A 27,336-nucleotide genomic window follows, 5' to 3' on the forward strand; every position below is an offset into this window, starting at 1 on the left:
GAAAGAGAAAATAAAAATAGAATAAAAGAGAACTCAACGAAGCAGACAAGAATATTCGCAAAAATGCCAAAGAGGAAACGGTCGGCGGGAGATGATTTTGAAAAGAGCTTTGAGCGCTTCAACAAAGAGCTCTTCCGGGCGCTCAAGGTAGCCAAGGGCTTTGAGAGGCAGCGGCTTGCGAAGCGAGTTAAAGATGTGAAGCTGCCCCAGGGCAAGATTCAGCGGCTTGAGCAGGAGGTTGAGGTGCTCAAGGTAAGATTTTGGAGTCTTCTTTTTTTTTTTTTTTTTGCCGAATTCGTCAGCCGACTGGGACTTTTTTGTAGACACATTTTGCTGAAACTGGTTTACTTTGTAGGCTTTGGATCTTCACCAGGCTGCACACGCCCACCTTTGTTCGGCTTTGTTGAAGGTCAAGGCGGCAGCTCAATCACCGCTGCTTCCGGAAGCCATCAAAAACGGCGTGCCGAAGCCGGAAATTTCAGAGGAGGAACGCCACGCACTGCACAATGTGACCAGCGCCCTGTACAAGCGCAATCAGGTCCGCGCCGTCATATCAGCTGCGATCCCTGTCCTTTGTCAGAGCCTCGGGGTGTCGCCTCCTGGTGATAAATCCAAGGCAAAGGGTGAGCCAACTTCCTCCAAAAACGACTCTAAGGGTGATGCGAAGTCCAAGGAAGAAAGGCGAAAAGGCCGGGTGGAGCAATCCTTTGAAGAACAGGAGGACTCGTCGTCAGATGAAGTTGGCTATGAATCAGGAGAAGAGCTGGACGACGAGGCTATCGATCGAATGGAGGCGATGCTTGGCGGCAGCTCTTCAGAGGAGGAACTAGTCTCGAACGATGATGGTGTCGCTAGCTTGAAACGCCTAGCCCAGAGTGCCAGCTTTGACGACGACATATCACTTCCTGGAAGCGAGTCCGCTGCCGAAGAGGAGTACCCCGAAGATGACGAAGTGACAATCCCATCATCATCAGGCTCCGAGTCCGACTCTGAGGCGGCAGCACCACCACCCAAAAAGGCAAAGAAGAAGGAAAAGAAGGCAAAACCAATCAGGGATGAAGAGATAGTCGAGTCGGTAGCACTACCAACCCTGATGGGTGGCTATATATCCGGATCGGAGGAAGCATCGGATGTCGACGTAGCGCCGGCGCCTCGCAAGAACCGCAGAGGTCAGAAGGCGCGTCAGGCCCTCGCGGAGAAGAAGTACGGAGACAAAGCCAAACATCTCGGCAAGCAAAAGGAAGCTGGTTGGGATTCGAAGAGGGGCGCTGTGGATGCTGGAGACGGCAAGCCGCGGAAGAGGGGTGTACGAAATCCGTTACAACAAAAGAGGGACGGTGAGGGTAGCAGGGGTCCCAAGCAGGAGGAGGTCAAAAAGCCTGAGAAAAAGAGCCGAGACGACGATGGTCCTCTTCATCCTAGTTGGCTGGCCAAGAAGAAGGCTAAGCAGGCGCAGGAGAATGCATCTTTTCAAGGAAAGAAGATCACGTTTGATTAGTCTTTGTTCAGTCACAAGTTATGAGAACATATTAATGCACTGTACTCGGCCAGTGAGGTCACTGGAGTAAACAAAAACCAAAGATTCTTTTTGTTTCTTTTTTTTTTTTTTTTTTTTTTTTTTTTTTTTTTTTTTTTTTTTTTTGCGTGTATACAGCGCAAAACCTTTTTGCTTTATGGATATCCCCTGGTGAGCGTTCTTGGTATTGTCACACAATTGGACTTTGCTACCTNTTTTTTTTTTTTTGCTTCTTTGGTCCTTGGGCACTTTCTAATAGGTACGAAATGATCAAGTAAAATACCATACCGTGGCCGCGTCGCTATCTTGGAAGGCGTCGGCGAAGCGGGAGTGGCGCGGTGAATAAGTATATAAAAGCTGGCTCCTTCCAAATGACTTCGTTCCACATTTTGAACCGCCGCTAAAGCTCTCATCCGTTGAAGCTTGAGTTTGGCCGAATAGGGTTGACCAATGGCAGGCAGAAAAAAGTCCGCAATTGGAAACAGTCATAGGAGAACGCTACAGTCGTACCTAGTGCTTAAGCTCATTGCGCTCACCAAGCTGCACTTCTCTGCTCCGATGAATGACTAAGCCTCGAGCAGTCGTTGTGATGCCAACATGAGGTCTTCCGGCAGGCTATCGACGTATCAATTGGCCCGGGGATGTGGTTTAGTGGTATAATGCTTCCTTAGCAACTCGAGCAAAACATGCCTGAGTTAGCAGTATTGGAAGAGGTCCCGAGTTCGATTCTTGGCGTCTCCAGCTATTTCTTTTGCACGATGGGATATTTTTGTTATCGTGATCATCGAAGAGGTTTTGCATTGCTGCGGTGGCCGTCACTGAGGATGCGGTCGTGTTATGTTGTGCTGTGGTGCTGCACTTAATATCTGTCACAGTTGGGCCGCCCTCGTCTTGAGTTTGGTTCAGAAGAGGCGTAGGAGCAGTAGGGAAATAACGTTACGAATATCGGACACCAGAGCCACTACCAAAAGCCTACGGTTAACACTGAAATGAAATACATGTTGTAATGTAAGGTTAACAGTTGCTTTTGACGAGAAACTTGCGTAGTTTTACAAGCAAGTAAAGCAAATATCTTATATTCTTCTTTTTTGGCTACTGGGTAATTTTTGCACATTTTTCTCACCAGTATTTCGAACTGCAATGCGCCTCTCGAACTAAGAGTTGGACCCACATACTGCATTTGTACATCGATACCGTAGTTGCTTAGGTACCTAGTTAGCAGGTGTTTATGAATATTCTCAGTGCCCTAACGAGTAACTTGTCTCCCTCATTAGCTTCCATAACAAGAGTTGAAATATTCGAACGAGCATAGTCGAGGTATCGCAGTGCCATCTTTCGCCACAATGGACTTTACAGTCAGCATCAAAAAATCACACGCTGGTGGGCAATATTATAGTCACTCTCGGGACAGTGCGTAAAGCTTCATTTACTTTTTCACCATGAGCTTCACTTCAAGGTTTGTGGAAGACGGAGCCACTCTTGCAGAAGCGTTGACTCAAAGTTTTTAGTCTGCATGGGGCCTGTTCATCACTTTCCTTGCATTGTCAACTAGGTTGATATTGGTGGCAATGACAATGGCGGACACCAGATCATAATCAACCGTGGCAAATAGACACACTGATTTGCAGTCTTATTCCTAGCTGGAATCAAACTTCGGGCGCAACCAAGCTTGTTTCNGAAGAATTGCTATATTGTTATCAGGAAGGCATCAAAATCCTTGTTCCAAATTTCTTGATAAAAGTACCTAGACACTATTGTTTGATAACCGAGTGTAAGGCGAGACAACCATCAGAAGGCTTGGAATCGATGAACAGCCTTTGCCTTTCCCTCGATCTACAAGCTTTTTTATATATACACCTTTTGCACCTGTCCACCTTGGCTGGCAACTCGTCAGGGATGGATTACTAGGACTCGGCGCATTGAGCGATGGCACACCGTAGCATCGGGCATTGGGTTGTCATGGAGAGGGCATTGATATTGTGTGGTCCGATACTTGACGCGCGCCAGTCCCGTTGTCAGCCGTGAACACTCACGGGCGCATCGGGCGCAGTGATGTGAGAGGCTGCAAGATCGTGAATCGTATCCTCGATGATTCTTTCCATCGCTTGGTCCAAGAAACCACCAATTTGTGCCTATTGAAGGTAGCCGGCTTAGGTGGAGGAATCGCATCGACAGGGGCCTGCGCAGGAACCGCGTCATCAGAAGGCGGTGGAGATAATGGGCTGGACGGGGCGGTCAAATATATATAAGGAACGGACAGAAGAAAACATGCCTTTGCCGCGACACTTGGTGAAAAGACAGTATTTGAAGAACTTTCTCCAGCTTAGAGTTGATATTTATACTCGTCGTCTGCTCCTTGAAAAGATGACACCGAGGACAAACAGGAGTGAGGCTACCAAGACAAGCAGGGAAACGAATTAGCACGTAGGCAGGCAAACATAACATCTAGGCAAATGGTCAAGCGCAAAACACAGCTAAGCAGGTTGGTGCTAAACCTTTTTACTTAGTTTTGCCCCGGTACGATCGTAAGACCACCAAACATATACCGAGATGCAGCTTGCTAAGCAATGCAGACCCATGTTTGTGCTGCTGAACAAGCCATTTGTCACACATCACATGCTAAACGTTGTAAAGTTTTGCTCATTTCTAAATTCAGCCATACAGTGAAAGGAAACCTCTTTGATAATCTGATAATAGGCTCTATATCCAAGCCAAGTATGTCTAATACCCAAGCAGGCCAAAAAAAAAAAAAAAAAAAAAAAAAAAAAGACAAAATTTCGTACACGGGATATTTTCCCCTGTAATGCGGCGATAGAACGAGGTTGTAATTGGTTATGATGGCTCTTAATGTGGTAACATGAAGACCTTACACCTTCTTCAGGTCGGCCTCGTCCCGCATCTTCCTGAAGAAGTCCATAACTCCTCCGTAGACCACCAGCAAGATACCACCTGAGAAATTGTAACGTTAGAATCTTGATTGTTTGTCAAACCGGGAAAAAGTGTTCATTACTCACCTCCGGGGCCAAGACGCAGAACCTTGGGAAGGAATCCTATTTTGCATCATGTCAGCATAATTGAAGAACACTCGTTCGGGAGTACAAGACCGTAAGTAAAGCGACGCGAATGAAAACATGCCTTTGTAAAGAGCAGCAAAACCTTCTTCCCTCATAACGGTCCCAAGTGCTGGCCATGCCCAGTTGTACTTGGGAGTAACGCCAGCGACCTTGGTAGTGTTCTGAATTCGAGACTTGACCACATCCCTATGGGCGAACAGGTTAGATTATGAGCGTTGCCGGCGAGAGCACATGAACTCTTGACTTACATGGGCCTGTAGATGTAGATTCAGAGTCAGTAAGATTCTACGGCACACGCGACATACTATTGGCACGAGAGGGGGACTTACGTGTTCAAAATGGTTCCGACTTTAGGAGAAGGTTGTCAAGGTTAGCTTCAGCATGAATTCGCATGTGACGTTCCAGCAGTCCGCATGATACGATATGATCACCGTAAGAACTGTGACTTACCGGTTCCTCCTACTGATCCTGCCACAATGTCGCTAGCCATCTGACCCTTCTTGGTCTCGGCCTTGGGCAGCAACTGGCGCACCTGGTAAATGCAGCCAAAGTAGCCAGCATTCCACAGAATGTGCCTCCACATGGTAGACTCCAATCCAGTGTACAAAGCTAGGATACCCTCATTCTTAACGGTCTTGAGGAGAACGTCGACGGGGCCGTTGTACTTGGACGCAGAGACCTTGTCCTGAAGTCGAATCTTGATCAACTCACTAGCGGTGAAAGTATCAGCATTCCATACCAATTCGGCACCGAGGCGTCGACGGGATCGGATCAACATACAATGGAACAACAACAAAAGACTCGGTGGCACCAGCCGAGGCACCAGTCAGGACGGAGAGCCCCTGGGTCATTTTCTCCTGGCCAAAGGCATTGCGGTAGAACTTGCCCCATTCATCGTTGGCGGCAAACTTGGTGGCACGCTTAGGAGCCTCCATCAAGATGGGGGCGGTGATGCCACGGTAAAGCCGCGAGAAGCCCTCATTCTTGATGATCTTACGAAAGCAATCGAGCGTGCCATTGTAAGAGTCGGCACCAACGGCTGTACTGGTCTGGAGTTGCCTGATGGTTTGGAATCCAGTAAGTATCTGGATCTGGTTTACCCGTTGAGGAACATACCTTCCCCAAGAACTCCGAGGAAGCAAAATACATGCACATCACTCACATGCGGGTCTTCACGACATCCAGGGGATACATAACCAGAATCTAAGGGTCACACAACATGAGCGAATGACCAATTTGAGCCATGCAAGCTAGATGCAGCTGTAATGCATTGTCCAAAATATCCAGCAGCTTTGCCTACCTCAGAGACTCCAGCGACGGCACCTATAAAACAAAGCGGGACGCAACGGTTAGTCTCGGCTTGGTCGCGTGCTCAATCGTTTATTCTGCAAATCACCAATCGAAAGGGTTTCGCTTGGTACTGCATTGCACACAACTTACCAGCCGCAAACTGGTACATAAAAGGAAGAGGCTTCTCGGAAGACATCTTTGCTGTATCGGATCAACGATTTTCGTTATAGCGGGGGTGTCAAAAGATCTCGGCGTGAACAAATTGCGGCTGTTTGCTGCGTCCCTGGTTAGACCGCGATTTGTGCTTTTTGTAACCGGTGAGGTGGATTAGAATTGGATTCCATCCGACAATCGCAGCGTGAATTTGTTTTCTGCGCACATCAATGGGTAAACCCTGCTCCTGGACTTACCACGTACGGTTAGCGGTGCTATCTGCAGGGACCCACTAGACCGATTGCCAAGCCCTGTGGATGCACTTGACAGTCGCGAGATCTGAACGTTGCGTGCGAGTTTAAGCCACCTGCAAGCTCCAAGTAAGGTTGAGGGAGGGTCCTACTGTACGGTTCTGGGGTATGTCTTGAAGTTTTTACCGTAGTAAAGCTAGATGGTCGCACCTTTTCGCTCTTTTGATTTGAAGGCTAGTGCAAGTCTCCAGTAGTGAATCATACCTGCAAGATTAGGTACCATTAAATTTTGTGAGGTGATATGGACCAAATGCTCCCATTACTCTGTATAAAGGTACCCCGGACCCATAGTGCTTGCTGACCCGGCGCCCCCGCATATCGGAGCTCTGAAATGGTGCACGTCATTGAGGGCTTCTGCTACTGTGTGCGAACAATTTCAGGTGTGCAAAGAAATGTAAGGCATGGTGCTCGTGCATACAACCATCCTGCCGTGCCTAGGGCCTGAATCTGGGGAAGTATAGAGCTAAATTACACCGAGTCACGACTTTTGAACCTGGAACTGACTTGACATTCTCTTTGACCTACCCCTCTTCAAAAAGTTGGCTGTGTAATAAATTTTGAAGGTTTTCAGGAACGTGTGCAAGCCTTTGTTCATCCCACGGTGATACTGTACGTACGCTGATTGGCCGCAGCAATCGCGATAGTGCGCCGCCGCACCACCATAGCTTTAACACATACACTACCAGACAGACAGACACATTTCAATAAATCCCTCTGCTGCTGAACACCACAAAATTCCGCGCTGCAAACGACCTAGCACAAACAAATCCCACATCTATCCAACTCGAAAATCGGGAACCAGAATAAAGCACGACAAATTCTCTCTCTCATACCCCCCCCTGAAACTCCCGACCGAACACCTCGATTGTTGCTGACCGGAAACTCATCAAATTCGGCAGCACTACCAAAGCTCCCACCCCTCCTCTCAACGATCCCGTGGTGACCTTCCCTTGCCACTTCAACGGCTTGCGCCTTTAAATACGCCGTGGTCCGCTCGAGGCTCACAGCGAGGCGCAACTCTGAAGTGTCGGGCAGTCTCCCACCGCTCGACCCACCTGAAAACCCCAACAACTCATGAGTCACCTACTTTGGAGAGCTTACTGGCAAAACGATGTCGACCGTTTTCGGCGTCTGCTCGCTCCCAGCGGCCACAGCAACCACGCGACATCGCACAGGGCGAGCTTAGGCGGCGGGGCTGGAGGTGGTAGCGGCGGTGCGGGGAGTCCCAGTGCTCTGGGCACGTCTCCTCGCACCGTTGCGACTCCCAACAAGGCCCGCAAGTCCTCGATGCCATTCGGAGGACCCGGAGGTGGCGCATCAGGAATCGGAAAGGCCGAAGTCAACAGCCGGGATTACATGGGGCTGACTCTTTTACTGCGTGCTGCTTCCTCTACGTCTGAGAACGCCCTTGCCTTTGTTCGCGCCCTGCTCGACCACCCTGCCATCGACATATATGCCCAAGACCCTGAGAGTGGCTGGAATGCCCTACATCGGGCGCTTTACTACGGGAACATATCAGTTGCGCGCATGCTTCTAGCGAAAGAGCGAAGGGACATTACTGAAGGCGTGTACAAGGCCGGCGGTGCTGCTGCCTCGATCAGTCGCATAGGCCAGCTCATCAAGACCAAGGACCACGAGGGAAACAGTCCGTTTGACCTCTTTGCTACCACAATCGGCGATGCGGATCTCGACTTTACTGGCACTATGCCAGATAGTCATGATGCTGGCGAATCCACTGAGGATGGCGCTGGATCAGACAGTGAGGAATATCCGGCTCATCAGCCCACCTCGTTAGTCTCTCTCTCTCTCTCTCTCCTCTTTTTATGAACCTGAATTTTCATATTCGGGCTTTAAGAAAATGGGAATTTGGTTCTGACTTTTGTTTTTTTCAGGGGCAATGCCGGACTTCAAGATGTGATAGAGGGAGATGAACTGTTTTCATTTGGCAGCAACAAAAACATGTCACTTGGTGTGGGTGATGAGTCCGACCGGCAATACCCAGAGAGGCTGCACCTCCGCCGTCCAGATCATCTCCTGTACAGATTCTATGCCCAGTACTTGGAAAAGTCCGGGCTCGAGCAAACCCAATTCCCGAAACTTGAGGAGCTTCCAGCCATGATACTCACCCGCCCCATCATTGTTCACAATGTAGTGCTTTCCAAGTTTCACAGTGCAGTCATCACCACTGATCCTGTATCCAACCTTTACATCTGTGGCGTTGGTCGCGGTGGAAGGCTTGGCTTAAGCGACGATCAGCGTGTCAGGTTCACATACGTGCCAGTTCAAGGGGCCCTCGCTGACCGGAAAGTCACGCAAGTTGCACTGGGACAAGACCATACAATGGCAGTTACAGACAAAGGCGAGTTGTGGACATGGGGCTCAAACACTTATTCACAGCTTGGATATGCTCTTCCGCCTCCAGCAAAGAAGGATGAAGAACCCATGAGTCTGGCACCAAAACAGGTTTTTGGCGCATTGAAGAAGGAGGTCGTGATTGGTGTATCTGCTTCTGCCATACACTCTGTTGCCCACACAACTAACTCGGTGTTTTGTTGGGGCAAAAACTCGGGACAACTTGCTCTGATGGATGCCGATTCGAGATCGCTGGAAGTGCAGCAAACGCCACGCAAGGTAGCAGCCTCGTTATTCTCAGCCCCGATAGTCATGGTATCAGCCATAGACAAGGCCACGACTGTGCTACTTGCCAACCACATAGTTTGCGTGTTCACCAACTACGGATACAACATGGTCAAATTCCCCGAGATTGATCCATTTGCAACGTACCATATCTCGAATCCTGCAGTGGTTCTGGGTTACGACGCTGCAGCCAGCAAGGGTCAAAGGATCTGCCACATCACCTCGGGCGGTGAGACGATCGCAGCGGTCACAGGCCGGGGCGATCTTTTTGTCATGGGCTTGAACCACAACGTCGACGTGAGTTCATCGGCTTCAACAACGAATCCTGCCAAGATCAAAGGCTCAGTAAGCCAACCTCAGTGCATCTGGAGGGCATGGAAAGATGGGGTCAAATCAGTCGGGGTTGGTGACCATGGCTCGGTCATCATCGCCACCAAATCGGGTGCTGTATGGAGGCGAGTGAAGAGGGCAACGGCAAAGGACGCCTATGCTGGCGTAGGAGCCAAGCGAAAGGATTACAAGTTTCAACGAGTGCCTTACATCACCAGGGTCGTCACTGTCCGTAGCTCCCCTTCGGGCGCCTTTGCGGCCGTTCGCAGAGACTCGAGCGTAATGAAGCAGTTGGGCGTGGGTCGCCAGGAAATATGGGAAGATCTCGATGCATTGCTGCCATTGCGTGGACTTGTTGCATTGAAGCCCAAGTTTGACGATGCAATGGCGGCCAAATTGCTCCCCAAGAGGTTTTCAGAAGATGATTCTGATACAGGAAGAGCTATTGTGGCGATGCTCCAGTCGTCCGACCCTAATACCGACCTGGCGCACCATCTAGAATCGTTCACGAGCAATGACATAGAAGGCGCAGACATCTGGATGTCATCTTCGTCATGTCTAGATCTCAAAATTCCTGTTCACGGCTGGCTTATGTCTGCCAGGAGCCCAACGATACGCGCCGCTCTTGCTGCGTATCGTAGTCATGGAGCGCATACCATAGCAGATTGCCTAGCAATTGAGGAAATGGAAGGCAGGGCTTGGATACAACTAGACAGCTTGGAGCTCTCGACAGTACTCAATCTTGTCCTCTTTGCCTACACTGACCGAATTGCGCCTGCGTGGAACATTCGCCAGCCATCCCCATCTTTGACGCAAGCATCCCGTCAGCAACGTGTGGAACTCATGAAAGTCGCCGCAAGGCTTGGAATTGCACCACTCGAGGCAGCGGCTAGACTACAAAATGATCCAGGTCGGTCACTGGCAGACGACCTAGGTGCGGCTATCAAGGAGCCTTCGTTCTTTGACGACGGTGACATCTTGCTCGAGCTTGAAGGTGGCGAGGTTACTGCACACAGCTCGCTGCTCTGTCAACGCTGTCCTTATTTCCAGGGTCTTTATAACGGCCGTTCAGCTGGCATGTGGCTTACGGGCCGGCGTGACGATGCTGGAGTCGCCGAGCCTGTCAAAATCGATCTGAAACATTTCGAGCGAGAGCCGTTTGAATATGTTTTGCGATACCTTTACTCGGACGCCGGAACAGAGCTTTTTGACGAAGCAGTTGCAGGCAGTTTTGATGACTTTACCGACCTGATAATGGACGTCATGGCAATGGCCAACGAGCTCATGTTGGATCGCCTCTCCGAGATTTGTCAGAAAGTAATGGGTGGCTTTGTCACCACGAGAACGATTGCCCATCTCCTCAACGAAATTAGTCCTTGCTCTGTCACCAACTTCAAGGAAGCCGGCTGGAATTACATTTGCACTCAAATGGAGACGATGCTGGAGAACCATCTGTTGGATGATTTGGAAGAGGATGTTCTCCAGGAGCTCGACGAACAGGTCAAGGTCAATCAGGCCAACTACGCTTCCAAGTGTGACCCTGAGCAGCGTCTCCTTGAGACGTACACCGATCTTGCCGCCGACATCGAAGAAGAGAGGATGGTGAGAGTGAAGGAGATGGCCTACAAAGCCAGCCAGAGAGAGGATGATAGGAAGCTCTCTTCGTCATTCAAGGGCAGAGTGGGCAGCCTCGATGATGGAACCGTGACAACCTCAACGCCAGACAAGGGAAAGAGGAAGTCGGCACGCAACGAGCCTTTCAGTCCATCGTTAAGGCCAAAAGCATCCACGGCAGACCTCATGTTCGCTATGGACGAAGATGATGACGGAGTATTGAGCCCCGGCAGTAAGCTGCAGCAGCCAGGTTTCAGCAGATCTGAGGACCCATCCATGGTGTCAACCCCAAGGCGACCCGCAGCCGACAAATCTTCATCGAGCATCCATACACCAGCTGGGCGGGTCGATATTACTGCTTCGCCAAGCCCCATGACTGCTAGCCCATGGCAGCAAAAGCCACTGGTTACATCCAAGCTAGACCTTCGTGATATAATGAGTGAGGATTCGAAAAATACAACTTCAGCCTTGTCTGCGGGGCTAGCCGCCCAGAAGCAGAAAGAGACGAACCTCAAATCTGCTACAGCGAATGTGGCTCAACCTCAGAAAATGTCACAGAAAGAACGAAAGAAGCAGCAGCAGCAGATGCAAGCTGCTTTACTCGCTCAGGAGGCCAGCCAGCCCAACAGAACTCCATGGGAAGCAGTACCGGGCCAGAAAGACAAAGGTTCACCATGGAAACCCACACCGCCAACCACCAAAGTCAGCTTGAAAGACGTGACCGCAGCGGATAAGCAAACACCACCAGCATCTGCGGCAGCCTCCATGGCCAAACCTTTCCTTGCCGCCGAGTCGTCGCCCAAGCCAGTCCACCGCCGCACGGCCTCTCCCGATACCCGATTCGCCGGCCAGTCGCGAACACCCAAGGGTCTAGAAGCCCGGTCACCGCAGCCGTCGTCGTCACCCCTCGTCCCGCATTCCAAGTCGTACATGAAGCAACACAAAAATCAGAAAGCGGAGCCGACTCTGGGTCTCAGCATGGCGGACATTATCGGACAGCAAAGACGTGAGCAAGAACTCGTCAAGGAAGCCGTGGCCAAACGTAGCCTTCAGGAGATCCAACAGGAGCAGGAGTTTCAATCGTGGTGGGATCAAGAAAGCCAACGGATCCAGGAAGAGGAACGACGGAGGGCCGCTCTCTTGGCCGCTCGTGACAAGGGCACGAATGGTGAGGGGTCGTCGGAGGGCGCAAGAGGTGGCCGCGGTCGGCGAGGAGGTCGGTCCGGTGGCAAAAGCCGTGGAGGTCCTGCAGCAGCACCGGCCGGGGGCGCATCCTCACCTGCGTCAGGTCCTGCTGCCGACCAAAAAGCACCCGGCAGGAGGTCACGAGGAAGAGCTAGGGGAAGAGGTGATGGTACAAAAGCGTGATTCGTTTTCTTGTTTGGGAGCCGTTATATTAGGTATATTATACGGCCCGGTAGACATGACTAGAGTTGGTAGGCTGAGTTGCAGGTTTTGCTACTTTTTGTTCGTTGTGGACTTTTGACTACGAATACCCCCCTTTTTTTTCCCTGAAAAGCTCGTACACTATGTATAGTTAGATTCTTTGGCATACAAGAGAGACTGGACTTTTCGAATAATGGGATTGCTGAACTTGAGGCTTGCCAATTTTCATCTTTGCCAAAGGTACATGAGGTTTGTTCACATGGGGCCAGACTAGACAGGTAGGCATTCAGCGTCCACCGCCCGGATAACGAGCTGCGACTTTCACTCCCCAGCCCAGTAAGTATATGGGATGAAGACATATTAATCCAAACACTTGCATTGCAGTCCCAACTTCAATCATCAGCCGCTACGCATCCAAGGCTGCAGGTTTCTCAGGGCAAAAACACGCTTGAGCTGAGGCATATCACTGGAAACGATACTGAAAGGAGAGCAAAGCCACGTATAGCTTTTACTAAGCACGAGATCCAAGGTGCTCTAGCTTCACAGGCTCTGTTGTTTGTTGATATAACATGCATGTATGCTTTATTCACAATACGTTCTAAGTGCTAGCATTAAATGTCAAACTTGGTAATCAACACACCAGATACATGATAGCTAAACAGCCGGCAGCTCGTACTCCATTCTTGGAGACAAAATAAAAGATTTGAGGCCTCTTGACTGACGTCCAGTCCATCTCATCATTATTACTAGTAGTTTGCACTACCTCCGGGCTGCCTGTAATAATCAGCAGGAACACTGGGCGCACTTGGCGCGCTCGGCCCCGATGACCCAGGTGGCACGTATGCCTTATACTGCGGCTGCTCACCAGGGGAGCTGGGACGCGGGCCTGGCGGTGCCGAAGGTGCACCTGGTGCCATGCGGCTGGGCAACGAGAAGCGCGAGTCAGCTGCTCCTGGCGGGCCGCCATAGACAGGGGAGTGGACTCGTTGAGAGCCCGGAACCGGCGGCGGTGGCGCGGCTGAGGTGGGCTGTGGCGGGGCAGTGCCGATTGCGTCCGATGAGTCGTTGTAACCTTGGCCCGAATACATGCCGCCTTGCTGGGACTGCGTGTTGGGCGGTTGCGACGGAGGTTGGTTCTGGTAGCTGTTATACTGATACGGCTGCTGTTGACCACCTGCAGGGTTCAGAGGAGCAGGCGCGTTTGATGGCGTACCGTAGCGCTCTTCCGTTGAGTAAGATGCCGGAGCAAATGGGGCGTTGGAGCCCAGGGGGTTAGGGTGGGGGTGGGAGGCTACTGGAGAATCGTATGCCGAGGTCGAAAGCTCTTGAGGGTTGCCGTAGGACCCTTGCTGGGCTGGTGGCTGTGAGTATGCTGCATAAGGAGCACTTGAGGGTGGCGGAGAGGATGGCTGCTGGGTTTGGAGACGCGCCGGCTGCTTCCCTGCCGAGGGGATACGTTGGCCTTGATCCCTCGGAGGAAAGTTCTGGTTCGGGTGCGGACCACCTTGGGAAGGAACCTCAGCACCTACTACATAAAATGGTGCTTGAGGCCCTCCGGGGCCAGGGGTTCCACCCGGACGTTGTAGATGTGGGGAAGGCGAAGAAGGGGGGTACTGGTCTGTAGGGAGTGGGTAGGTTTAGCTTCAGGCCTTGCTCTAATTTGAAAGGTTTACTTGTGATGTATGCTGCTTGCTTACCTGGGTGAGGACCAGGAGGGTAGAATCTCTGGGGGTCCTGCTGTGACGGACCCTGGGTAGGGTAAGGCGCTGGGGTTCCACCGTATCCCTGAGGACGAACTGCATATTGGTGGTAGCTAGGCTGAGGCGGGTGTGACATGGAGGTCTCCAACAACGCCTCATAGTCCCGCCGTGCTTTGATAAATTTCTCATTCAGTTGCGTGAAATCGTCTTTAAATATCAGATGTCAGCCCTGAACCTTTGAAGTGATTAATATGGTATTTTTCATTTCCAAGCCTACCTTTCTTTTGAGAATATTTCTCTATCAGTTTGATCAGCTTGGGACGGATTGCCGACGTCTGCTGGTACAGCTTCTGCAAACAGTAACAAGCCAAAGATCAGTATTTGAGACTTCTCTGTCATATTCATGGTCAGGGCTAGTACTCACGGCTATCTCCTCACTATCCTCGTCCTTGGACGATGTGCTCAGAAGTGTCAATAGCTTCTCGACGTTCTTGATCTCAGAAAAGACCTCAGCCTCCATTTGCGCCTCGCGCTGCAGTTCGTCTGGCGTCGGGTCCGCCAGCTTCTCCACGTAATTAAGGGGGAAGATACCCGTCTTGCCCTTGAGCGAACCGCGCCACCAGTCCTTGTACACAGACTCAAGGACCGCAATGACATCACCCTTTTTGAACTCTAGCTCACCATCCTCAGATGGTACAAAGTCGTACAGCGCCCGCACCCTCGACACGGTCGCTGCCGTGGTCCCGGTCCCGGTCGGCTGTAGCGGTACCGCACCAGTCCCAGCGCCCGCATCGGCACCCTGGCCACTGGGTGTCCCGGCCCGGTCCGGAGCTGACGAAGATGGACCGGCCACTCCTGATGGCCCCGCCGGGGTCTGCTGCTTCTTGCGCTCCTCTTCTTGCAGCGACAGCTTGAGGGCTATCTGCAGTTCCTCCTCTTCCTTCTGGCGGTCCACGTCGGTAAGCGAGTTCTTCTGCGGCGCAGAGGGCGGCTGCAGTTGCGGATTCGTCTGCTTCAGCCTGTAGTAGGCGTCGTACATGATGCCGAGGTCGGCGTCGTCCTTGAACATATCGGACCACTCCTTAGTGCGCTCCAGTATCTTGGCCTTGACCTGGTTGTGGGTGTTGCGTTCGTTGGCGAGCTTGAGCAGCGCCTCGGTGAAGGCGCGCGACGCCAGCTCACGATGCATGGGCTTGCCGCAGTTTTGGCTGAGGGCGTTGGCGACCTGATGGTGTCGGATGAGCTGCAAGTTAGCAGTGTGCGATTCAAAAAGCTGTGCGCTCTCCGCCGAAGCCTGCATAAGTTACGAACCTCTAGTGTATAGAGCTGCACATTGGCATTCCGGTGTGCGAGTCGTCTTATCAGGGCCTGTACGGCCTCCTTTGCTCCGTTGTCATCTCCAGCCACTCGGTCGCAAACCTCCATGATGGCGCCCCAATCTTCCGAGGTCAGATTCTCGTCCGTCGCCTTGGCTGTAGCAACACGCACACGCGCTCCACTGTCAGCATCACATCTTATCAAGTCGCCACGGAGATCTAGAGTTGTAGACGCTTGGATGCATACCGATGGCCGTATCGTACGGCGTTGTCGCCTGTGCTCGGAACATGATGGGCAACTATGAGCGTGGCGATACCAGCTGTCGTTCGTCTAATTGTCGAAGGTGATTCCAATGGCGCCTAATATAGTTGTGTTCCCGAAACCTTGATGGCTTCCTCTGTGTAGTCTTGCCGACTGCAGGGCGTCAAATGTGGTTTTCTGTGATGTAACTCGCTGGGTTTTTAAGCTGATGAGGTTGGCAGCTGATTGAGGTAAATGGGGGGGTGTGCCAAGGTCGGCAAAGGTAGCTTTGGAATGGAACCGAGCTCGACCCGAATAGTTAGAATCAGTGAAAGAACTTTGTTGGATGTTTGCACGAGTTTTTAAATGAACAAAAAAGATGCGCCTCGATATTACAGCCCGTGGAGCTCGGTCAGGATTTGGACAAGGAAACAAAGTTGTCGGTTTTCGGTTCTGGTTCTAACGACGTGGACATGACTTTCATCCGGCTCGTAATTGCTCCCCCCCATGAGGCCCAGTGCCAAGCCGTAGCTGGCGGCGTCATCAGTCTTCCAACTTGAGCAGGGGTTAGCACAACCTCGAACGCCTCAATGTCATCTGCGCCACACCAGAAACCCCACCATGACCTTGAGAACGCGTCACGGTCCTCGCAACACATGCGATATGGTCTTCACAGTCTTCAGCCGGTAAATTAATTTCGTGGAGCTTGAGCTAACTTATTGCTTGATTTTATGAACTGTCAAAGCAATTTTTCTTCCCCCTCCAGAGACTTTGTCGTTCTATCATTCCTTATCTCAGAGGGTCTAGTCTAGAACTAGTTCTAATTCTAAACTAGATAGAAAGTGGCAATCCATTTTGCCTTGGCTTGCCTACCTCGACCTCGACCATATACGTAAATATATCTATCTACCTTGTATGTGTCTCCGTGTTAAAAATAATCACAAAAATAGAATCCGCCCCCTTACCTCAAACCAAGAGCTTAATATCTTCCGTATGCCATCTTGTAAACTAAAAACTAGAATAGATATACTTTTACTTTATCACTTGCCTCGGGTCCTCTTTTCATCTTAACCCAGTCTAACAGCTGGACGAATGGCCGGCTCACGGAAACAGGTGCCAATCCGTTATCACATCAGCGGAATCTCATAAAAGACAGGATGGAATGGAATGCCTCCATATAAAGCCGAGGTTTGAATAATTGAATTACATTCAATTTTTTTGGGCTTTGCCCCATTTCCACAGATTTCGCAGTCTAGATGTCGTCTACAGAAGCGATATGTGTCCCAGCCTTGTATCGTTGTCACACTCTCGTCACAGTGGCACGAGGCTCATTCAAGCACAGCCCCATGTTATCTACTGCTCCATTCACAGTCCCTCATCACTCGGAGTAGACCCTATGCCGTTGCCTAGACCAAAGTATTCAATGGCGAACCCCATGAACGTCAAGACCATTAAGCAATCATGAAAAAAAAAGATGTCCCGCCCGAAAACACCATGGCTAATGCACGCGAGAAAGCAGCAAGCAATGGCCCAGCGGCAAACGTTCTTGCAGGCTACTCAGGGTCTGTCCTGGTGCTGTACGACCCAGGAGTGGGATTTTGTCTGTCAGAAACTTCTGTCAAGACACGTCTTGTAAACAAAGCAGCATTGAAATCACCAGCCTCGCCTTGTGATCCCACGAGCTTCATAACGACCACCTCGAATCTTCTCCCCTGACTCGATGGCACCACTTCCTTCGCCGCCTGGTCGGGCCTCATCCAGACTAGTCCGCCCCTGGCCATGTCGTTCGATCTCTGACATGGTGAACATGAACGGTTCATCGTCCGCCTCGGCACTATCACCTGCACCCCGAGAGCCACTCCCGCCATACCTCCCTCCCGCGGTCGATCCCGAGAAGCTCCCCCGCGATGAATGCGGCGGAGTGAGGCGCTGCTGTTGCGGTTGCTGGTGCTGTCCTCTGCCCAAGCTGCCAGTGAACCTAGGCTTCCATGACGACCCCGAAGATGCCCCGCCCGAGATCAATGCTGGAGAAGGATTCTTGTCGTCTGGGTCTGTTGACATGGACGAAGAGCGTGGCGCACCCAAAGGCCTAACATCTGCCGATCGCAGAGATGCGCTATTGCCGGAGCCCCTTGAACCCCTGGAAAGCCCAAGGCCCGTCAGCCTAGGCTCTCGGCCGTCGGCGCCAAGACTGATGCTGCGGTTACCAGCAAAGGGCAAATCAGGTACGGGTTCCTCGTTATCAAGCAAGGCTCGATTTTGGTGCGCAACAGAGCTGGATCGACGGTTTGCTGTCTGCAACACGCGAGGGGACAGGGGAATATCGATTGCCGTAGTGCCCTCTCGCCTGGACGTTGAAGATTCCACACCCAAGTCATGATCATCTTCTGCCGCTGCCCTGTCCGCTATTTCTTGGGCCTGTGTGTGATGCTCAATAATTGCTGCTTCACTCAGTCTGGACGGGACAGCTGGTGTATGGGGCGTGTGGGGCGATAGAGGCTTGGGCGATGAAGATGGCGACATGGATGAAGGTCCGAGTAAGGGCACGCCAGACAATTGGCGACTTGACGCGCTTGGGGATGGCTGAAGATTAATTGAAGAGGTCATGGACTCTGTCAAGGCATTATTGCTCTCCCTCATCATGTGGAACTTGGACAGCTGAGCTACTGTCCTCTTAGTGGCCGCTTCAGTCGTCTTGGACGTCGGCTCAAAGCTCTGGAGCGTCCTTTTGCTGTCCAAAATCTTCAAAAACTCCGAAATGTTTTCGTCGTCTGTCTGGACCGAGCCGGAACTCGTTCCCGTGGCCGCCTCGGCCAAGAACCCTGAACCAGGCTGAACAGACGACGACAGGCTCTGCTTTCCGCTGCTGCCCTGGTCATCGTCGGCCCTGTTTGCGCCGCTATATGAAGCCTTGCCTCTTCGATGGGTAAAGCTGCTGCTGTATCGGCTGGTGGGTTTCGGCGAAGCGCTGCCTGCAATATCTACCGGCGGTCCACCTCGAAGCGAGGCTGCCATGCCCGACGTCAGTGAATTACGCTGCCTCGCAGCATGAAGTGCGGCCGATTGTCTCGCCAAAGAACTAGGCGAGGCGGGCAAGTCGAGGTCCTGAAGCCTTGGTGAACCGGAGAGCGAGCCTGCTTTGAAAGGCTGAAATGACACCGAGGTGCGTCGTACTATGCCGTCTGTCCCCTTCAGGGAAGGCCGACTCAGCGAGGAATTGCCAGCAATTGGTAGTGAGTGTGGAGGATCCGGTCCAACGCTTGCAGGCGCGGAACTGGTGGGCGAATCAGTATCCGAGCCAGCAGGTCGGACTGCCTTGAGGGCGGATAACGGGCTAGTGCCCAAAGCACCTGCACCGTGGAAAGTAGACAAACTTCCATATGTTTGCTGCTCTGGCTGATCCGCTTGCTTCCCATGTCGACGTGGAATCGCGATTCCCGTTTCTGTAAAGGAGTCTCTGCGACCGGAATGCCTCTGTGGCAGTGTGGGCTGAAACAAATTGTCCTCGTATGTCATAAACCGAGACCCTGCTGTGATATCAGTGTCGTCCACGCGGAAGTTGCGCTCGTTCCGGGATGTGACTGAAGCGTAAAATCTCCCCACTGGGACTTCAAGATCACCGAAAACGTAGTCAGTCACAGCATCCCGTCCATCATGCTGTGGACTCAAGGGTTGTCGTAGTAAATCGACACCGGCAGTATCCGACTCTTTGAATATGAAACGGCAGTGCAGTTGCAAAGCAGAATGGCCACCTCTCGCCATAGGCGGCTGTTTTTGCAGGACCTTCCATGTAGCCACCAACCTCAACATGCTAAACAGTGACCTGAAGAAGACTATAGCCCTCTTATAGATTGTGGGCAGCATTGGGCCGAAGTCGGGAATGTCGTCAGGGTTCTGACTGTACTTCAGTTCGATCTTCCATCTTTCTAGGACGACCTCGGTGTTTCGCTTGCGAGACCTACTGGAAGAGCTGCCGTCGCTAGAGGAGTCACTGGAATTGAGGGCTTCCAAGACGTCATACATCTTGCCGTTCTCACCGACAACAACCAAGCTTTGTGTTGGGGACAGACATGATGCGTCTAGATATGTCTCGATGATCATGGGCGGCGGCCTGTTTTCAAAGCTCCCGCAGGTCCTCCATATCCTCAGGTCCTCCCTGAAGTCATCCATCTCATCTGTCTCTATTTGAAACTATCAAAGCGGACGAGTGTTAGTCGACTACAGGACTGTAATTAGAGGCTGAGGTGATGGAATAGGCTAGGCAAACTCACCCATTTGTTCGTCTTGCTTGTGCCTCGGCCTGAGGCGGCTGCAACAATGGGGGTAGTATTGAGTCTAGCCTGGATAATTAGGACGGCGGCTTTGTTGTAGAAATTCTATTAAATATCCATGTTAGTTTATATTGTAATGACCACAAATGTCGCAAGTACAAGTCTGGCATTGGCGCACCTGAACTATCTGGTCCAGCTTCTTGACCGAGTCCCGACTGGGGCCAGACCCCAAGTCGCCCATCTCGGCGCCAGAGATATCGGGACCGGTTACACTTGAGCTGGCCCGGGAGCGAGAGCTTGTTCCTGAAGCGTCCCTAGAGTTGTTCGTCCTGGTAGGGTTTGTTTGTGGAGAGTTTGCGGGCGAGGATGACCGCGGAGGATAGCGGGACTGTTGATGCATCTTTCTGGAGCGGAATTGAAGTTTAAACGGATTAAGTTCGTAGGTGTTCGTCCGGCAGTGAGTATATACGTGAAAAGTAGACGACAAAGGCTACACAGGCCTCGGTCGAGGGCAGAAAGAACGTCTCGAAAGTGTGTCCCAACGCAGACCCAGGCGATACAAAACGAAGGATGGCGAACCGTGGAGGAGTTGGGTTATGTGGGAAGGGCTTCCTTTCTACCCAGACCCTGCGTCTCCATGTTTGTCTGTTCTCGATAGTGTTGTTGATTCGTGTGCGGGTCGGCGCAAGAGACAATGTGAGAGCCCCCGACGTGAACGGTACGTAAGGCGGGCCAAATGAGAAGCTGGACAGTATGTGAACCAGCGAGGTCGGTGGACGAAGCTAAGATTCGGCTCGTGTGGACGAATCGGTATTGCGTTATATGTATGTAGGTAGGTAGGTAGATAAATAGGTACCCAAGGCAGGTAGGTAAATAGGTACTCGCAAACTTCAGATGGCGGTGCCTGACTGGTTGGACGGATGCAGGACTGGGAGGGCGGGCAACAGTGGGTTGCCTATTTGTTGTTCTATTGCTTGCCTGTCAAGCGTCGCAGGAGGCCGTGACTGGGTTCCGGGGTGGTTTGCTCTGTCTGGGCGTTGGCGCAGGCCGCCTTAGATAGGACCTAGGCAAGGTTGTCGTAGCTGGCGGCGACCTCGGTTGGACGGGGCGGGCGTGTACAGGCTTTAGTTCTTAGTCTACTGTAAATACCCACCAGGGGAAGCACTCAAGAAAGACAAGAATCGCGTTTTCGAAAAACCTGTCTCCCAGAGCTCCAGAGCTACAGAAAATGAAAGAGAGAGAAGAAGAAAAGCCAAAGACAATGGCGGGTGATAAGGATACTGGGGTGGAGAAAAAAAAAGAGAAGTGCTAAAAGTTGCTTCTAGGCCTCTCAACAAGCAAAAGTGGATGGAGGTGCGGAGGGCGGCGGGCGCGCAAGCAAGCAGCAACAGCGGTAACAGGCGCACGCCCCAAATGCAGTGATGCCAAGGATCACTGACGGAAGCTCTCGACCCACAGTAGAGTCATTGAGGCGGCACGGTACACTGCAGACCCGTTGGCCAATTGACGTCGCGTCCAGCATGAGCGACCCCACAGTGGGCAGAGGTACAAGATTGGATTGTCAAATTATTTTAGTTCTGTAGGACAATGCCCTGGGCAAAACAATTGAACAAGACATTTCGCTGGTGAACAATAGAATAAAGAGGGCAGTCGAATAGGTCCTGCATCCGCTTGCGGTTTTTCTTCTGTTTATACAGGAGCAGAAACGTTTTCTCCATCAAGTTTATCTACATCTACAATCTACAATGATGTACTTACGAATAAGAACTAGTGGAGTACATTTGAGTGAGTGCATACAGTACATATTCCGTTAGCTAATTACTCCTATGTACATACTGTACCTACAGTATTTGACGTTATCTGACAGTGCGTTCCCCCAGACAGCGAATACCCGTCGTAAAAACTCCGATCCGGGCTTTACAGCAGTAGCGTCACAAATCTACGAAGTAGTCGAGTTAGTCTACTAATTCCTCCAATACCCCGGAATGCTGCTACATGACAACTGAACGAAAAGAAATTCGTCGGTAGCAGCTTTTTTTTTTTTTTTTTTTTTTTTTTTTGGCTGACAGTAGAATTCGTTTCAGTGGCCTACCTACTTCCCCACCCCCTGCAAGACCCAAAAGCAGCTGAGCATCACGCATGGAGCGTACCGCGATCTGCCCAAGTGACACAGTCTGCGATAAGCCTATCAAGGTTCCCCCAAGCTTCGTGGTCATGGGCCCACCTTTTCAGAAAAAAAGACTACCAGTCATAATGGCAAGTTCCATAGCCATGATGATTGGATTCACTCTTTACTTCGTGTTTTGTTCAGCAACGTACCATTGGAATGAACCACCTATATTACCTGCCTACACTAGACCCTAGTCTAGGAGAAGGACTGCAGTAGGCAAAAGCAGAAGCAATCTATGAGGCACGAAAACGTCCTTGCTCTCTTTTCCCTCTCATCGGCTCAGCACCAAGAAAATAGAACAACAAATTAAACCTTCAACCCAAGCAGCTACCGGTAGACGCCTCTGCAGCACACTCTTATCCGGAGCCTGTTTTAGCTGACTCAGCATAATCGAGGGTAAGTAGGTAGGTATGCAGCAAGGTACCTAAGGTAGGTACTAGCTGATAGCCGGAGTTGTCAGAATCTACACTTGCCAGTTATCTTCCTACCGAGATCGGCTGTCAGGCCACGGGGTCCGTTCCCCTATCACCTGCCCGCTTTTGGAACCAGTCTCAACCTACAGTAGGTAAGCATGTACATCTCGATAGGGTACCTTGGGGTACAAAGCAATGGTCGCTACCATCCCACATTTGTTCTGGCTTTTGGAAACCTACTCCACCTTTTTCTTTCCCCCTTGCAAAAGAAAACAAGATCAGACGCGCCTCTGTTTTTCTGGAAGCTTTGAGTGTTGTGACTTGGACGGGTTGTTTTTATTTTATTATCCAGTGGTTTCGTTTGTTCAAGACAAAAAGGCGTCGCCTGCAACCTCCCGACACCGGCGGGGCAGTTATGGCGTCACTCAATCACGTTGACATCAAACTCCTCGCCAGGTGAACCTTAGTCTGAACGTATCTTTCCCTAGCCCCAGCGTCCGGCACTTGCCATGTCAATCACTGCCACGCATGTGGTGCTGTCGATTGATTGACTCATGTTACAATTCGCCAAGGTTCTGACGAAGATGGCATCTTGCAGCACGCTCACTCTAGACCAGACAAACTAGGCTAGGTCGATATTGCTTTTTTACTACGAGGCGAAAGAGTCAACAAGCGACCGACGCAAACTGCTCTTGGCCGGCCGGCTACCCGCTTCCTGTGGCGGCGTGCTACCGAATGTCTTGCTTTACTTGTGCATGTCTCTCTCCACATATCTAATCCAACAACTGCGGTACACCGTTGCATCCGCTTGACCCGTCCCCGCCGGCTCCGCTTGACCAGTTTTGCGGCGGAAACTCAGGAGGGCTGATCAGTCAAGGTTTTGCGGAGTACCCTGTCACTTTCAATGCCTAAGCCTCTACATTCAAAACATAACATGAATATCATTCAGCCATGGCAGCCAGCACAAGGCTTCTTGTTGCTTCGGTATCGCCGATGTCTAAACTAGGTTCAGGAATCATGAGCCTGAATATGTTCATCCTGGAACAGAATCGGCGAAATATATACTTGCATCAAATCCTTCCCAAACGCCCCGTGGTGATCCCATCGTACTCGTCCTGCGTGTTGTTCATAACGGTATATATCAGTCAGTATATTAGTCCATCACCAACGCCTCTCAAAAACCGAAGGCACAGGAGGGCGGACTGGCTTCCTCGTGCCAGTCGATGATCCGATTGATTCTCGACCACCTGCATCAACCACTGAACCAATATCGCTACTCCTGTCGCGGGTGAACAGCGCCAACATTTCCTGAAGGCCAAGCTTGAGTGCATCCTTCTTCTTCATGCCACCTTCAATGGCCTGTTCAGCGAGCAAGCGTTTCTTGTTTTGCAGTTCCAGGATCCGCTCTTCGACTGACTTGCCAACAGTCAACTTGTACACAATGACATCAACTGTCTGCGTGAGTCGGTGAACTCTGTCGATTGCTTGTTCCTCGACAAACTGTATTTATGCAAGTCTCGGCGTCAGTAAATTTCTCAGTCATGATCATATAAGAGCCTAAAGGCGGAAAAGAAAGAAACGTATAACGAACCGGATTCCAGAATGGTTCCAAAATGACTACCCTGGTAGCTGCCGTCAGGTTCAGACCCAGGGAGCCGCACTTGAGACTACACAACAAAATGCGTGTCTTTGGATCGTTGCGGAGTGAGTGAAGACTTTCCTCACGCAGGTCGTTTTTCATGCTCCCTTCGTATCGCGTGTACTTGAAACCCTCTCGGTCGAAGAAGGGCGCGACCAGATCCAACATCGAGGTGAACTGCGAGAAGACAATAAACTTGTGCTCATGGACCTCTTTGTGCAGGATCTCCAGCAACTGTCGAATCTTGGCCGACGGGACAACGCGGCCGTTTTCCTCATGAGCAAAGGCGTCATCGGCAGAATCGTACTCGGACTCATCCACGCCAGAGTCTAGATCGGAATCGGTTTCTGAACCAGAGCCGGAGCCGGAGTCGGAATCCGCTTGTTGGCTGCCCTGCTTGCTGGCAAGCTTGGAGACTGACACAAGGCTAGAGTCTTCTTCTGAGTCGGGATTTTGGGTCCGCGAACGGTCTTCCTTCTCGTCATCGACAATGAAACTATCGAGGCGGCTCCCATCTTCATCCTCGGAGTGATGAATCGAGTCCTCTGTGTTGAGCCATTCACCACCACCCTCGCAATTCTCATCTTCCTCACCGCCTGCTTTGCCGAGACGAAGGGATCCTCTCTGGTCCTCACCGACGATCCAGCTGCCATCGTCTTCTTCGTCATCGCTATCGAGCACAGCAGGTCGGTGCCTCGCTTTGCGGGACTTGGCTTCGACCTTGACCTCTTCCTTGATAACCTTTTTCTTAATCTTCTTGGACCGCCTACGGTCAGGCCCTTCGTTATTGAATGCAGCCCGGTCCTTGTCACAAGCTTCACAGACAACTTTCCCAGCGCTGACCTCGTCTTTCGAGAGATTGCTCATGCAGACGTCGCATTGCTTGGACTCGACGCCCATGCCACCGAACATGTCAGCAAGAGCATCGACGTCGGCATCGGTCGCTGATTTCACCGGCTGGGCCGTGTCCATTGATAGTGCATCCTTTTCTTTCTCCATCTTGATGCCGACCAGCCTCGGGTGGTTACATGCCTGGCGAAGACGTAGTAGCAGTACCAGGGCGTTGGCGTAGTTCACCTTGCCCTTCATCATCCTCTGCAGACTCTCGTCGGCACGATCCTCAAGTCTGTTGTAAAATTTGCGCTCCGCCGGCGAGAACTCGGCGGTAACGGTGACAACCTTCCGCTCCGTTACCTTGAAGGCTGGGGCAGGGGGCATCTGTCCATCGCCCTTCTTCGCCGCCGCTTCAAGCGCTTTCTTGCCGCCGGGGTTCAGTGCACCCTCCTCCTTAAGGACATCCTTGGTGCGACGCTTCATGAAGCAACGTAGCAGGCTGTGAAGTCGACGGATGGCCAGATGGCCTTTTCCGTTTTTCATGGGCTGATCGATGTACTCACGCCAGTGCTTAAGATCATCATAAGGGGGAATGCGCAAGAAGGATACCAAACTCTGAAGCTCGTCCAGGTTGTTTTGCATCGGAGTACCAGTGAGACACCATCTGAACTCCGAGCGTAGAGCACAGCATGCTTTTGTGGCTTTCGCATTGCGGTTCTTGATGCTATGTGCTTCATCAAGAATGACACGGAACCAGTGGATGCCGAAGCACCCAGCACCGACAGCATCGGTTGAATGGCCATGTTCCGAAACCAAGATCTGGTATGTCGTGATGACAACATCATACTTTTGCAAATCTGTATATCTCTTCGTCCTGCTAGGGCCGTGATGGACACAGACGTTTAGCTTGTGAGACGGTAGGACTTTTTCTGCAATCTCAGCCTCCCATTGTCGAATAAGAGCTAAAGGTGCAACCACCAGGGTCCCCTTGCCGATGCCATCGTAATGCTTCTTCCACCCCTTTTCATCTTTGTTGGGCTTTGGACTACTGACGATGAGCGATATTGACTGTAATGTCTTTCCTAGACCCATGTCGTCTGCCAAAATACCTCCTTTGGGTACCTTGCCTCGCTTGACAGGTCCCAATTCGCGGCCCTTCATCCATTCCACACCTTCTTGTTGATGCGGCAGTAGCTTGACTGTGATACCTTCGAGAGACCCATCGTCAATCTTCTCCTCTGCTTCGCCCCCTTCTTCTTTGTTTTCTCCCTGTTCCTCCTCATCCATGCCTCCCTCTAGCAGTGCCTTGAGGTCGTCATTGGCCTTCTTTGGGTCTGTGTAGAACACATTGTCGTCAAATGCTGCTGATTGAGTGTATGCCGACGAGCCAGCTGTTGTGCTGTCGCGCTGCGCAGGGAGGGAATTGTACAACGGTAGAGGAGGCGCTTTGATGTCGTTATATTTGAGGGCGCTTGGCCCTGACACCTTTGTGCCGCGGTGGTGTTCAGGGCGGTTCCGAGGCTGCAGAAAAACATTGGGCTGTTTCTTTTCCTTTTTGTAGAGTGAAGAAAACGCTTTCGGTTGTGGCTTCGAGTTCATATTTGTTGGCCTGCCGAACTCGAGCGCAGGGCTACCCGTAATATCAATGACATCTCGATTTCCTTGCGAGGACTGCAGCGGAGACTTTGGCTGAGATTTTGCTGCCTCGGCGAGCATCTGAGAGCTGACAAATTGTATGTCATCGTCCGAGAAGGACGCGCTGCGGGAGCGCACCATGACCGCGGGCGCGTGGCGACGAGGTGCGCGGTTAATTGACGACGGGCGGTGAATCCTCGGTGCTATTAGCTCTAATAAAGCGTGCTCGAGATCTTGCTTCGAAGCCTGTTGTTTGTTGCGTGATATGCAAAATAGCACCTCCTTGTCTGAAGTAATGTTGTTCGCGGGTCGAAATGCAAAATCTGCGTCTGGTTTTCTGTACAAAGTGTCGGTGGCGTTAACAGGATCGCTTTCCCCACTACACGTATTTCGAAGGCTGCGAAGAGAGTCATTAGGAAAGCAGCACATACCTCATGTAATGGATAGCAAGTCGTTTACATATACTGTTAGCTGATCGAAACAGTAGCTCTATCGTTGTACATCACATCTATGGCTGAAAAGAAATAAGTCCTGAGGGTGGCGAAACAGGAATGGCCTGGGCCCCTGTTTGATTATCATTCTGTTCTTGTTGGTCGCCAGCCATTTGCTCAAGTTTGTCAACATTGCAGAATATTGCACCCAGCAACCGTTAGGCAGCAGGCCCCCACCATTGGATGTGAGGTGGGGGTGGGGACTTGTATCACGTGCACCCTTGGTTGTGACCAAGCCAGTTCATGACATCTGTAAGCCATTTCTACCTATACGATGACCGCGAAAAAAAAAAAAAAAAAAAAAAAAAAAAAACC

The 27,336-nt window shown here is 51.3% G+C and overlaps 6 protein-coding genes across 6 annotated transcripts in view; 2 read left to right on the forward strand and 4 right to left on the reverse strand.

The window, feature by feature from the left end:
* The first annotated feature begins 35 nt into the window (after positions 1 to 35).
* PgNI_08894 (uncharacterized protein) lies at positions 36 to 1,547 on the forward strand. Its single transcript, XM_031128884.1, has 2 exons — positions 36 to 252; positions 356 to 1,547. Exons 1-2 carry the CDS (start codon positions 64 to 66, stop codon positions 1,496 to 1,498), a joined length of 1,332 nt encoding a protein of 443 aa, XP_030978846.1. The 5' UTR covers positions 36 to 63; the 3' UTR covers positions 1,499 to 1,547.
* A 2,608-nt stretch (positions 1,548 to 4,155) lies between these two features.
* Positions 4,156 to 6,198, reverse strand: PgNI_08895 (uncharacterized protein). The gene is made up of 10 exons (XM_031128885.1): positions 6,031 to 6,198; positions 5,891 to 5,913; positions 5,753 to 5,793; positions 5,371 to 5,649; positions 5,041 to 5,300; positions 4,920 to 4,938; positions 4,839 to 4,844; positions 4,673 to 4,776; positions 4,531 to 4,566; positions 4,156 to 4,465 (listed from the first exon to the last, which is right to left on the reverse strand). Exons 1-10 carry the CDS (start codon positions 6,074 to 6,076, stop codon positions 4,383 to 4,385), a joined length of 897 nt encoding a protein of 298 aa, XP_030978847.1. The 5' UTR covers positions 6,077 to 6,198; the 3' UTR covers positions 4,156 to 4,382.
* A 1,220-nt stretch (positions 6,199 to 7,418) lies between these two features.
* Positions 7,419 to 12,293, forward strand: PgNI_08896 (uncharacterized protein; the record flags this gene model as incomplete). Its single annotated transcript, XM_031128886.1, has 2 exons — positions 7,419 to 8,134; positions 8,237 to 12,293. 2 exons carry the CDS (start codon positions 7,419 to 7,421, stop codon positions 12,291 to 12,293), a joined length of 4,773 nt encoding a protein of 1,590 aa, XP_030978848.1.
* A 583-nt stretch (positions 12,294 to 12,876) lies between these two features.
* On the reverse strand, positions 12,877 to 16,070 carry PgNI_08897 (uncharacterized protein). Its single transcript, XM_031128887.1, has 6 exons — positions 15,575 to 16,070; positions 15,323 to 15,483; positions 14,436 to 15,254; positions 14,289 to 14,361; positions 14,009 to 14,218; positions 12,877 to 13,929 (listed from the first exon to the last, which is right to left on the reverse strand). The coding sequence occupies exons 1-6, from the start codon at positions 15,615 to 15,617 to the stop codon at positions 13,058 to 13,060; spliced, it is 2,178 nt and encodes a 725-aa protein (XP_030978849.1). The 5' UTR covers positions 15,618 to 16,070; the 3' UTR covers positions 12,877 to 13,057.
* A 681-nt stretch (positions 16,071 to 16,751) lies between these two features.
* On the reverse strand, positions 16,752 to 21,116 carry PgNI_08898 (uncharacterized protein). The gene is made up of 3 exons (XM_031128888.1): positions 20,018 to 21,116; positions 19,840 to 19,944; positions 16,752 to 19,759 (listed from the first exon to the last, which is right to left on the reverse strand). Exons 1-3 carry the CDS (start codon positions 20,237 to 20,239, stop codon positions 17,222 to 17,224), a joined length of 2,865 nt encoding a protein of 954 aa, XP_030978850.1. The 5' UTR covers positions 20,240 to 21,116; the 3' UTR covers positions 16,752 to 17,221.
* A 2,254-nt stretch (positions 21,117 to 23,370) lies between these two features.
* Positions 23,371 to 27,336, reverse strand: part of PgNI_08899 (uncharacterized protein) — a gene marked incomplete at its 5' end in the record, with an annotated part of 5,745 nt that continues 1,779 nt past the window's right edge. Inside the window, 2 exons of the mRNA XM_031128889.1 lie at positions 23,371 to 23,922; positions 24,014 to 26,776. Coding sequence (XP_030978851.1) covers positions 23,584 to 23,922; positions 24,014 to 26,776 — 3,102 coding nt within the window. The 3' untranslated portion in view covers positions 23,371 to 23,583. The remainder of the gene's footprint in view (positions 23,923 to 24,013; positions 26,777 to 27,336) is intronic.

The sequence above is a fragment of the Pyricularia grisea genome, assembly GCF_004355905.1.
Source record: "Pyricularia grisea strain NI907 chromosome V map unlocalized Pyricularia_grisea_NI907_Scaffold_6, whole genome shotgun sequence".
NCBI classification, from domain to species: Eukaryota; Fungi; Ascomycota; class Sordariomycetes; order Magnaporthales; family Pyriculariaceae; genus Pyricularia; species Pyricularia grisea.